We start from the raw sequence: 12,676 nt of genomic DNA on the forward strand, positions 1-12,676 counted from the left end.
TTCTTTTCTTTTTTTAAAAGCCATTTCTCGTTGAAACTTTTTGAAAATACATTAGAAAGCTTTCTGCCATTTTAAGGTATGCTGGTATAGTTAAATATTGTCTTGATAATTGACCTTCACTAGGAATGTTCATTATCTGTAGGTCTTTTTGTTCTCTCATTATTGTCATCTGTCTCACCCCTGAGTCATTGCAGCTGCCTATTACGTCATTTTCCTAGCCTGATTTTCCTTCCAATCTGCTTTAGCTTTAGAAATTAATTAAACATACTTGTTAAGCTTGTTTGTCAAATAAGAGTTAATAAGGCTTTGACTGAAATCCTAAGGAGTAAGTGCATGGTTCTCTGACACAATGTTATCTTAGCTCTTTCGCCTGTGCCCTGGCCTCGCTTCTGGATGCTTGAAATAGTCACAGGTCTGATAATCTGGGAAGAGAGATATTACCATATATATTCATGCATTTAAGAGTGAAAGCATTCAAAATAGAATGCAAACTACTCAATAAATAGAACTGAAGAGAACACAAACCAAGCATGAAATTGCACCAAGTAATTTTCCCTATCTACATACTAAGTAGAGCTAGATCTGCCGGAGGTAACTAATTTGTAGTTAGGAAGGGAAGAGAAAAAAATCCCATTAATATTTACAGTTAGCCCAACTGCTGTAAATTGATCCACATGGCAATAAATGTTTTATTCCAAAAATCTTCCTCACAATTCTATTTTTTGTGAAATAGGGCTAGCTTGCTTAAAGAGTTGCCCCCAGAATCCAATTAGTATTTCAGGGTATCTCCATTAAGAAGACCTCTGCAAAGAGAATACCCAAGCTATGACATTCTCTACTTTTGAGGCACAATTCAAAATTATTTCAGCAAAATATCACAGGAAGACACTTTCCACCCTGCCAAGAGTCCTGGCTGGGGTGTTACTCGGCATTCTGTTGCATCCTTTTGGTGCACAGTTTGAGGCTGAATGAAGTGGGCTGTGTGGAGGACTTCATTCCACACAAGGACACGAGGGCAGCTGTCGTCCCATCAACAGCCAGGGCTGAGTAGGCTGGTCTGACTTGCCAGGCAGGTGTCCTTCTTCCTCAGCTTCTCCAGGATTCTCCCAAACCTGTGTCATTGGCTGGAGGGGATGATCTTTCTAAGAAGAGGAGGACCATCTTTCCCATCAAAAGGACCAGCTTTCCATAGCTGTGTTCCCCTGTTGTAATTTTGCATCAAACTCTTTCAGATGGTGAAAGCCTGTGAGTACAAAGTCCTAGAGTCCGAGGCCTAACTGGAGAGGGACGCCCTTGATTCCTTGGACCCACTTCTGGAGCAAAGTCAACTGGAGGTCCTGTCCAGAGTGGCAGCTTCACCTCAGTCTTGTTGCCTTGGTAACCATAAGAACCTTCTGGATCTTTTCACATTTCAGAGGACTTGACTTAACTAATTCATGTAAGAAACTTTTTGAGACCCTATTACGAGCAGACACTGCCTTAGGCACAGTGAGCAAAACAGACAAAAAATGTCATCCGTCCCTTTGCAGAGGAGCTTACATTCCAGTGTAGTGAGACAGGAAGGCAAGTAAAAGTCAAAAAGTAAACTGTAAGATGTGGCAGGTGGTAGTAGAAATTTTGGAGGAAAATAAAGCAGCAAACGGGAAACAAGTGTGTTGGAGATGTTGCGATTTTAAATATGGGGGCCGGGGTGTCCTACTGAGACGATAATTGAGCAAAGACCTGAGGAGAGGCTCTAGGAAAGGATCTGGACATGGCAACAGCTAGTGCAAGGACACTACCTTCTTGTTGGTTTGTGTGTTTGTGTGTGTATGTATATTTTTTGGAAGAATTTTATGCATATGTGTGTGTGTGCACACACGCATCCTTAACAAATGTACACAAATACCATCTTTAAAGAGCATGCTGTCTACTCCTTTGTTACTGAAGCATGTCTTAGAGCTCTTTCCATATCCATTCTTATGACTATTATTAATGAGGTCTACCTCAGTCTTTGGTGGCTGCATCGTTTCCACATTGTGCATGTGTTGCGTGTAGTTAACCAGTTCTGTGTGAAGGTACTAGGCTGTGGCTGGTTCACGGTCTAGCTCCAGGTCCAAGAACTCAAGAGGCATGTTCCCAGCCTGTCGCCCATATGAGCCGCATGGTTATATCTTGGCTCCTCTCTTGCCACCGCCTGTGCCCTCCCTCTCTTTTCCTTCCTGTTCACCTTCAGTTCAGGAAAGAGCTGTCCACGTTCATTTCAGTTTCTGAGTCCTCGGTACCGGGTCAGCTCTTGCTAATGGATGTTGTCCTGTCGGTGCCTCGTTTGCTCACTGATTTAGATGTGGAAGGAAACTCTGTGTAAAAGGATTCAGAAATGCCTGGTGCTTGTATGTTGCTGACAGTTGTGGTGTCCCTCACTGACATTCTCTTGCTTCGTTTCTCCCTGAGTCTATACTCGCCTGGAGTCTGAATGGGCCTCAGCAGCTCTAAACTGACGTGACAGTCTCATTCTGGCCGCTAGTGGATGATGCCATGTCAACATGCAGGCTGGCTGGGTTGCTTAGCAATCCCTAGTACAGACAGACTGTGACAGTGAGCGGCTCACTGCTGTGCACACATCCTTTTGATAAAGGCTGTAACTCTCTACAGCAGATCTCTAACAGGAACATAAAACTGTCTTAATATCCTTTCAAAGGTCAAGTGTTTTGGGGGGTTTTTCTTGGTCTGTCCAGGGGCCTCCAAAATCTGTGGGGGACAATGGTAACTCTCAACCTCCACATTCCAAATGTGTAACCCAGTTTGTTCCCTGACCTAAAATCCTGCCAAATTTTGGAAGAGTGTTGTATCTTTTTCCTCTTGGAAATATTTGGGCAATTAACAACCAAGATAATCTGAGATGAAAGCATTCTAGTGCTTAGAACAGTGTTTGCCAGTTGTAACATTTTGTATAGTTCTCTGTATGCAGAGGTGGCTTTTGCGGCCATCCTCTTTGCTTCTTTCATTGTCGAAATACTTAAGGTTTTTGTTTCTATAATAAAGTATTTTTTCTATGTCCATCCCTTTTCCCTGTCTATTTATAACTTTGAAAATTGGGCGGGAACAGAAAGCTACTCCTTCTGCCTTTTCTCGTCCTCTTGGCTTTGTTTTCCCATCCCTGCGCACTCAGGAGACTGCAGCGCCCGAGCGTGTAACTGAAATGTGCTCTGTGAGTGAGTGGCGCAGAGGGAACATCGCTTTGTTTTCTAGGCCCGTCAGTTGGGCTCTTCCTGCCTGAGACATTGGGCTGAGGTGAATGGCAGGCAGGAAGTGCTGAGAGGAACCTGAGGTCGAGTAACTGGCGTCTATATCTCCATGTGGCGCCGCATTAGTCTGTCCAGTGTGTCAACGCCATGGGGCCACTCTCTGGGGTCTGCTGCCAGGGCGGCTGGGCTGGGGGTCCATCCATGTGTAAGAACATGCAGAAAATGGACATGAAAGGCGGTGAATTATGCATAAGGAAGGAGGTTTCCTTATGCTCAATAAAAAGGTCAGAACCGTTGTTGCGTTTTTCACAGAAGAGAAGAAGGGGTGAAGTCTGTCTAAATTGTGTTAGGTTGTGTGTTTCCTTTGAAGATAAGTGTTATGTAGTCATAGTCGTAAGGTGGCTCCTTATTTCCAGATTTTATGTCTTTGGGTAATTTAGCAAAGAACACATTATGTGGGGAGTCCTGATGTTACATATTAAAGGAATGGTGAACTGTGCTCACTTAACTGTAGTAAATAAAATGGCCCAAGGAGTCATTTTGTTCTGGGGCCATCTCTTAGACCAGAGAGGTTTTGTGAGCTGGGTATGATTGCAATGACTTTGAGGAGATGTGCACATGAACTTCCAAAAGACGATTTTCTCTGATAAGCAAGAGTAAAGTAGTGCGGCCATCAAGCAATTAAATTATTTCCCTGTGCTTTTATTGCCATAGATCTCAAACCATTTTGAGACCAAGCTCAGCTGAAGCAGAAGAGAGAACCTCCGCTGGGACTTATTCCAGTGCTTATGCTGTTGGTAGGTGGCCAAGTCGTTAATATGCCAAACGGTCAAATCTGTCAGAGGGATGGAAATGAAGAGCGAGAACAGTTGTGTGTGCCAGACCCAATTAAAATTTAAAAACCAGGAGGAGCTGATAAGCAAGGGTGAAGAACGAGAACCTAGATCCATGACTCTAAAACTGCTAGTTTGTTAGCATCATTTTCAGGGAAGTCCTCATTAAATCTGTAGTCTTGAGAAGAGTTTTTAAAACTTTCCTCCAAAACCTGCTTGTTAGAGAATCATCACTGAATGCCCCCAGCATCACTTTTTATACTCTGCTCTCACTTCTCTTCGTCTTTCCGCCACTGGAAGAGGGAGGAAGTGTCAGGCTCGATCTCAGCAGCTCCGTGTGAAGATGGACCACTGTGTCCATCAAAACTGCAGCGGAGACCTCTCTCCAGGTCGGTCTCTATGTGGTTCCTGTGGGCTGCGTTTACACTTGCAAGGAGGAGATGCTTCATGAAGACATAAGCAACTCCTGGCACCAGTGACTCGTCTGCCCCTCGGGACAGCACAGCCTGCCAGGATGGAGTGGCAGCATCTTGTTCAGAGTTTGAGTGACAGCCAGCACAGAAGACCAGCTCAGCCTTCCTGTTTAGGGAACCATCCATTCTTATTAAAGGGGCAGCACTAGAGAATTTTCATCATTCTAAGGTTGGGTAAAGATTTAATTGATCTTACGGGGTGGGTTTGCATGTCTATAGTTAGCTTCTTGCCTTCTGAGTTACAATAAAGACTGATTTGCACATATCACCACCTGAAGGAAACTCCAACTGGGAGATTCAGGGAGGCAATAATTAACACCTCTTTCTTTCCTTCTCAGTATGGGATGACAGGAGTCAGAGAGAGATTAATATCAGCTTTATTATGCAGCAGCACAGCTGTGGTTATGGGTTCAAGTTGGCATCAGATTCACAAGACACAAATATGTTTTAATCTCATATTACATTTAGGGGGCTTTATAGAGAGAGAAAAAGTGGGAGGTCCAGCAGGCACAGCATCTTCGTCTTATCAAGATGCAGCAAGCCGAGGACCAGCTCTTTTTGCCCTGTCTCTCACATGAGTTGTGGAAGGCTGCCAAGGACATGGAGGAAAGCCAAGGTGTGCGGGCTCACCTGGACACACAGAAGCCATAGCTCCTCTCCTCTAGTAATGTTTTATATCATTCTAGTCATGCAAGCCCAAGGCCTACATGCCAACCTGAGTGCAGAGTCACTTGAATGGGAAAGACACTCCCCATTTACCTTAAATGCTGTTTCTAAGGTAGTTCTGAGGGGGGTCCCGGTCTGTTGTAGGCCTGATGTTAATACTTTTCTCACCTTTACTAACTTATCACATCTCCAATCAGAGTCCTGATCCTCTCCACCCCAGCCTGCTCCTCTCGCAGTCTTTCCCGTTTTGATCAAGTCTAACTCCACCTGCCATTTGTGCACACCAAACACCTTTAGTAACCTGTGGCTCCTTCCCTCTTCGATGTCCCATGCCTACAGTCACCACCCTGTCCCAGGCCACCATCATCCCTGGCCTGGATGATTGCAAGAGCTGCCAAGCTGGTCTTCCTGCTTTTGCCCTTTGCCTTCCCGCTGCCCACGACTCCTATCAACAGGTGACTTTAAACATGGAAGTCAGAGTGGTCCCTAAAAAAAGAGAAAAGAAAAAAATATTCTTCTGCTCAAAGCCGTCTGAGGACCTCCCATGTCACTCAGTGTCTCTTGTCCTCTCCTTTTCTCCCTTCCCTCTTCACTGGCTCCCCAGCCAACCTGCCCTCTGATAGCCCCCTGACCTTTACGTATTGATTTTTGCATGTTATCTTTATTTTTCTGCAAGTATGTTAGCTCTGTGAGAGCAGGAAATCTGTTTTGTGTTTGTCTGTTTTTCTACTGCTGTATCACCAGTGCCTAGAACAGAGCATGGCATGTATAGGATGTAAGTAAGTATTTGTTAATTAGGAAACAGAGAAATCCATGAAGGATTGATTGACTGGCAAGACTTAGCAGCATGGCCACAGTGGGCCTCCTCATCCTCCACCCCGAAGTGGAACCAACTTTTCCACCCCATGGTCAGCTTGCTAGACAACCCCAGACCCTCCTGATGGCATCAGCCAGCTGACCACCGGCCCTGCTCTTCTGTCAGGCACTTTGGGAAGAGAGAGTCCTGAAGGGCTTGAGCAGACCTAGTTCCCTCTTTCAAACTCACCAAGCAACCAGTTCATTCTACCTTTCCTGAGGCAAGTGATGGGTGGGAGAGGGGCAGGAAAAGTACTCAAATGAAACCCCACCCCACAGAAGCATGAAGCTGGAGGCATAGAGGTTGCCCCTGATACATGACAGCCGTAATTCAGTATGAAGATGCTAGTGGACCAAGTGCACACCCCAGAGCAGGCCTCCAGAGGAGGGAGGGCCAGGCCTGTCAGATAGTGTGAAAACCAGAACACCCAGTGCACAGAGCTCGCTTTCTGGTACCATACTCTGAAAAGAGGAACCAGGTCTCCCTGGAGAAATGACTGACCTAGAGCTGGTACAGGGAATCTCCATTAGTACCAGAAAGTAAGGAATTGCTCAAAAAACAAAAGGATGGGGCATGTTAAAGTGACGCAGGAGCAATCCTGGCATTGCTGACCAAAGCTGGAGCTATTTGAGCAACAAAATAAATAACATAGTATTGGATTATAACTGAAAGTTTGAAATATCCTTAAGTCTGTGCTCATCTAAGTGAATGAATGAAGAGTTAATACAGAAGAGAGAAATCTTCCTTACAGAAGAATTCCAAATAATTTATGTATTAATTAATTGATATAGTAAGGAGGTAGAGCTTAAGCCCCCTCTGCGCACACACACATTCAAGTATGGGCTATACTTAGCAACTTACTAGAGTATGGAAAGAGAAAAAGCCAACCTTACAGTGGAGAGACCTGGCAAGCACTACCTTAGCCAGGAGGTCAAGGTCAACATCATCAGTGATAAGTCATGTTGCCAGCATGCAGCCTGTGATGGATAGCAAAGGCACGACACTTCTGCAGTCTTCTTCCCCCAAATCCCTAACCCCAGTCTGACCACAAGTAAAACATCAGACAAATGCAAATCAAGGAACATCCTACAAAATACCTGACCGGCACGCCTCAAAATTGCCAAGATCACGGAAAACAAGGGAAGGCTGCGGAACTGTGGCGGATGAGAGGAGCCTATGGAGACCTGATGACTCAGTGTGACGTGGGACCCTGGAACAGAAAAGGACATCAGTGGAAAAACTGTTGAAACCTGAATAACATGCGGAGTTTATTTAATAGTTATTTGCCAGTGTGGTTTCTTAGGGATGACAGATACACCATGGTAAGGTAAGATGTCAACAGGCAGAATGGGGTGAGGGGTACACAGAACTCTCTGTATTACCTCTACAGCTTTTCTGTATGTCTAAAACTATTCTAAAATTAAAAGTTTAAAAGAAAGCGATGAGGAATTAGTAAGCACTTCCACTTACAGCCCACCTAAGCCCGTGTGGCCTAGAACTTCATAGGCTGACCCTTCTTGATCCTTGGGGCTTTATTGGAGGGGACTGAACAGGCCTGATATAAAATGCCTTTATGTCACCAGGCTTCAGTATCATGGCAGCACTTGTTTATGCAAATTCCGTATCCCTTAGACCATGCTGGTTGGTATTCAGCCATTTATTGCCTAATTTACATTCTCTATCTTTATTTTTTTAGATGTATATGATTCTCCTTGTCTCACTTATCACATTCACTACCATAAAGAAACGTCTATTTAGATTTTAATATATAACTCCATATGGATGAGGCCCTTCACAGGGAGGAAACTACCATTTACCGGATACCTCCTATATACCAAGCCAGCCTTTGGTGCTCTTTCATTCAATCCAGATTCTGCAGAAGGTTTGAATTCTGCCTACCCGGGGAATGGGTTTTCTCTCTGGAGCTCATTGAAATGCTTAGAGTTGCTGGCATACTAATTTTGTGTATAAAATTCCATTCATCATAGGCTGGAGAAAAGATATTCTAAGGGTGCGTGTCCCTAGTACTTGAATTTTCTTTTCTCTGATTTTACATAATTGTAGGCAGTTATACTTTAGACAGGGAAGAAACCCACTCTCCGTCATCTCCCATCTCATCACAGGGATGGGTTTCTGTATTGCCCTCCTGCAGGCCTGGCCATGGAGTGTGATGCTGGTTAAGGCATATTGGTAGTCAGAGCTGCGACCTGGTACCAGGGCTGCCCACTGGGAGCGTGGGAGCACGGTCTGAAGGGCAAGCACGTGGGTTTGGGCACTTCCTCTCCATCCCACTTTGCAGCATTGTCCACTACTCCTGCTGTACTTGGACCTCAGAAGCAAAGACTACTAGGAGCTCTGCACAGCACGCACATTCCTTATTCGGCACTTGAAACCTCAGAAAGGGGCGGATATATTCATTCTAGCTTCTGGAGCTTATAATGTGTTTCTTTCTAGCATCCTGGGCACATTATCCAATGCACATTCTTAGGGTTTTTCAACAGTAAAAGCTTCTTTATAAGAAATAGTAATAAAACAGTTTGCATTTCAGCATAACATTACTATTTTTCTCTGTGATAGAATTGCACTCTTCATTGCTTCGATGCACCTGGAGCGATGAGCGTCACTTGCTCCTGGTGCAGTCAGCAGTCTTCGTCACTTTTGTCATGATCTAACTAGGGTTTTTTTCAACTTTTTATTTTGGAATAATTTTATATTTACAGAAAAGTTGCAAAGATAGTACAGAGTTCCCGTATACCAGTCATCCAACTTTCCCTAATGTTAATCTCTCTAAATAATGTTTTAATCCAAGTCGTCACAAAACAAAACATTTTTTGGCAGGGGTGAGGGTCAGGGAGGTGGGAGGAGGGGGCAGGAGTTTGACACTTTGATGTCAGTAATTCCTAAAAGGAAAAGAATGGTCAAGCTTAAGTCTTTTAAGCATCGTGGGCTAAAGGCCAATATAGTCACAGACCACATGGTTCACAGACCACAGACCATAGCTTCCAAGTGTTTAAACAATGATGGCTGAACATTGTGACCAAGCTGCGCCTGACAATTGTTCAGAGGAAATGAGGGAATCCACCTGGTGGCTTTCCTGTTTTCATCATCTGATGTTCTTTTATTCTTAGTCTGTCAAGAAGTAATAACGGGGTAGCTGTGAAGTGGAAGGGGCTGTTTCTGCAGGGCAGTATAATTGGTGCCTGCCAGTTCATTGCTCTGTAATAGGAAAACACGATCAAACTAAGGTGCCCTCTGTCTGCGGAAAGGCCATCGTCTTTTCTGGAGCCTTTTTAGCAAATTGGTTTTCCTGGTGACTGAAATTTCAATACCCACAGACTCGTCACAGCTTCCCAGGCCAGGCTTCCTTCTCTCTGAATTGAATGTGGTTACTTACGGCCTCCTTGAGGTTGCGGGGGTATTTGCTCATTAGACTAGAGGGATATATTGCTGTTTGGTTTCCTCTGATGAGTCTTGTGTGCTAAATTCTTTTCTTCTAGGATCTGTTGAAAAATTCCTTTGCAAGAATGTGCCTCAAGATGTGGAGAGAGAAAATGAGGTACCCAGGCCATGTGCTGTGTAAATAATCAACACGCTAGTCCCATTGTTACTTAATTTTGAATAATCCCAGCATTTCCAAACAAAAAAAAAACCTTGCTTGAGTAGGAAAGTCATTTGGTGATTGGATGGGCATGGAACATGGTGGATGGGGAAGCTGATGAGTCCTTCAATTATGGTTTTTCCTAAAGCCAGGTGAGAATTTCAGAGTTCTTTCCCAGTAGTCATTGCTTCAGCAGAGTTGTGGCAATTGGAGTGAAAACACCTTTAAAGTGAATCATTGGTAATTACGTATATTGACAAGTGATTTGATTCAGGTGGGAACCTTGGCAAACAGCCATGCCTTTTCCAGGTGTTCCTGTTCTCTTATTTAGACAGCTTTCTTTTTTTTCCTAATATGCAAAGTTGCTGTCATGAAGCACCAAGATGAAAAGTGCAGCATTCACAGGATAAAAATATGGAGTGTTGTGAAATCCAGAATCATAAGTAAGAGGAGAACCTGAGAGTGTAAACCCGAATCCTCAAAGACCTGAGGGATTGCTCAATTAAAGCCAGCTCATCAAAGAACAGTGGCTTGCTTTCGTGTGTGTGTGGATAGATGCCCATTGATCCATTAGAATTAAGTGGGTAAGTTACAGTTTATTTTGATGATTTAAAAATATATTTAAACATAGTTTAGTCATTTAATAATATAGTGTACTTTTCACACTGTTTTAAAGAGCGTGTTTCCCGTGGAGCTTAAATTGCGCATATAGATCAGATGCAAATACTTCACATTGCAGGGAAGACAATTTATAAATATAGGGCTATTTACAGCCTTTCCGGCTTCTTGAATCCTAGAAATGTGTGTTGATGATTAAAATATTGTGGGAAAAGTGCTGCAGAATTGGAGGAAGCCAAATGAGGCTCTGAGATCTTATAGTGGAAAGTAAGAAAACTAGGAAAAGGAGGAGGTAATCAATCCAGAAAGATCAGGGGTGGGAGTGGACTGGGTGAGAAGGACATCTTTGGGGCGCTTAGAGAGAGCAAGAATTACAGTCTAGGGGGCCACTCCAGAGTGTGAGGAAGTTTGAATGAGAAATAAACAGGGAAGCAGGAGTTTAAAACATTTTATTAGAATTGATCTCCTTTGATATTTTTAGAAAGACTCCAGTAAATATTTGAATTTTTTCTTAAATTATTTTTGATGGTTAAGTTGATGTTTATTTGAATGAGACACACAGGAGCAGGCTCTGGAAGAGATATAATTACATTTTTGCCACAGTAACATATAGGATTCTAGATTAGAGGTGAGCATCTCAGATTTATTCAGGAATTGAGACAAGAGTCCAAGTTTATCACATCTGCCTTAAGCATGGAACATACAAGGTTGTTAAGTGAGCAACAATAAGACATGAAACATCATGATCATTCTTAGAGTTACGCTGAAAGCCAGAAGGCCACCATGCTGAAATTGGGATTACAGCTTTTCAGAGAATTCGTGGTTTAGCACTAGAAGTTCCAGGTGGAGACCAGGTTAAATGTGATATTGTGACCAATCTCCAAAATGAGGAAGTCTGAAAAACTTCCTAATAAAAGTCTCATCTGGGAAGTGGATTTTCATCCAACCTCACTAGTAACCCAATTTCTCAAGAAACTGGAATCATCCATGGAAGGGACAAGAAGGCTGGTGACAAAGACACTTTGTCCAGTTCAAGGTTCCTTTCCAGCACCAGCAGCTGAGGCCACACCCCCAAATGTGGCCTGGGCTGTGGGTGTGGGATTGCAGTCAAACATGGAACCACAGGACCATGATCGGGGCTCCTCCCTGCCAGCCACCAGTGATATTTGTGCACGGAGGCCCTGAGTTGTGCTTAGCCAATGCCAATGAGACGCTGCACCATGTGAATCCAGGGTGGCTTAAAAATCCTCTGCTGGGTTTCTCTGTTGATGTTTTTCATTTTGGTCTCCAAACTTAGGGATGTGGGCTCTGTGTTGTGGGTGAGCTGGGCTGAGGTAGGTGGAAGGAAAGGAAGGAGGTACTTGGGCTCTGTGCAGCACATGCCCTTTGTGCAAACACGGTGCATTTAATTTCCTTTATTTTGGAGATGTGTGAACTTTCCTCTCTGCGTGGGCCTTGTAGTTACCCATTGTCTCTTGTTCATTACAGGATCACAAAAGAGATGCTGGCTTCTCACAGTGGCTACTATTGCCTGATGAAATATGGATTTATGTGTTTTCCCTTCTGTCGCACAAAGAGCTCGCTCAGGTTGCACAAGTGTGTCACCACTTCCACCAGCTTGCAAGTGATCAAAGTCTATGTAAGCAGACAAAACAGTATTCGAGATGAATGGGCCATCATTGGGAAGAAAATGTCCATTTGGCTTCATCAAGTTTGCTTTCTAACTTTTCCATTGTCTAAGATAAGTCCTTTGGAAAATGCAGTACACTTTACTGGCCATTGTCATGTTGACTGGTACAATACTGTGACTTATTCATTTGTTCATCCATCCAACCTATACACCAGGTGCTCTGGGGATGACGAAGAGAATGAGACATCGGCCCCACCCTCAAAGTACTTTTGTGCTATTGGGGAGACAGATCTAGAGCCAACTAATGGAGACATAGCTAATAATGGCAATAATAATAATAATGATCATTATAATCATTTACTGAGTACTTTCTACGTGCCAGGCATTATACCGTTTCATGGACTTTATCTCGTTTATTTCTCCCAACAATCATATGAATCAGAACTTTCTCCATCCCCATCTTGCCGAGGAAGGCAGGCAGTCTTGGAGAGGTTCAGTGACGCGCCTACAATCTCATGGCTGGTAGATGGCAGAGCTTACTCATGAACTCCAGTACTGCTGTTACATAGGTGAAAAGCAAAGTGCTGGGTAGCTGTGGAAGGAGGGAGTAATTCAGGAGGAAGTAGCATTTGTACCAAGTTTTGAAGAATGTGTCATATTTTGAGAAGTGGAGAAATGGAAGGTAGAGGGAAGAAGGGCATTCTGAAGAGGTTGAATAGCAAGAAGAAAGCAAAGAGACATTGCATAAATTAGGGATTATGTGTGGCTACAGAAA

The 12,676-nt window shown here is 43.7% G+C and overlaps 1 protein-coding gene across 1 annotated transcript in view; it reads left to right on the forward strand.

Annotated features, from left to right (window-relative positions):
* Positions 1-12,251, forward strand: part of LOC139078762 (uncharacterized) — a 29,658-nt gene extending 17,407 nt beyond the window's left edge. The window contains exons 4-7 of the mRNA XM_070590780.1: positions 3,942-4,024; positions 9,553-9,611; positions 10,016-10,237; positions 11,760-12,251. Coding sequence (XP_070446881.1) covers positions 3,942-4,024; positions 9,553-9,611; positions 10,016-10,027 — 154 coding nt within the window. The 3' untranslated portion in view covers positions 10,028-10,237; positions 11,760-12,251. The remainder of the gene's footprint in view (positions 1-3,941; positions 4,025-9,552; positions 9,612-10,015; positions 10,238-11,759) is intronic.
* Positions 12,252-12,676: the final 425 nt, after the last annotated feature.

The sequence above is a fragment of the Equus przewalskii genome, chromosome 22 (assembly GCF_037783145.1).
Source record: "Equus przewalskii isolate Varuska chromosome 22, EquPr2, whole genome shotgun sequence".
Classification (NCBI taxonomy): Eukaryota; Metazoa; Chordata; class Mammalia; order Perissodactyla; family Equidae; genus Equus; species Equus przewalskii.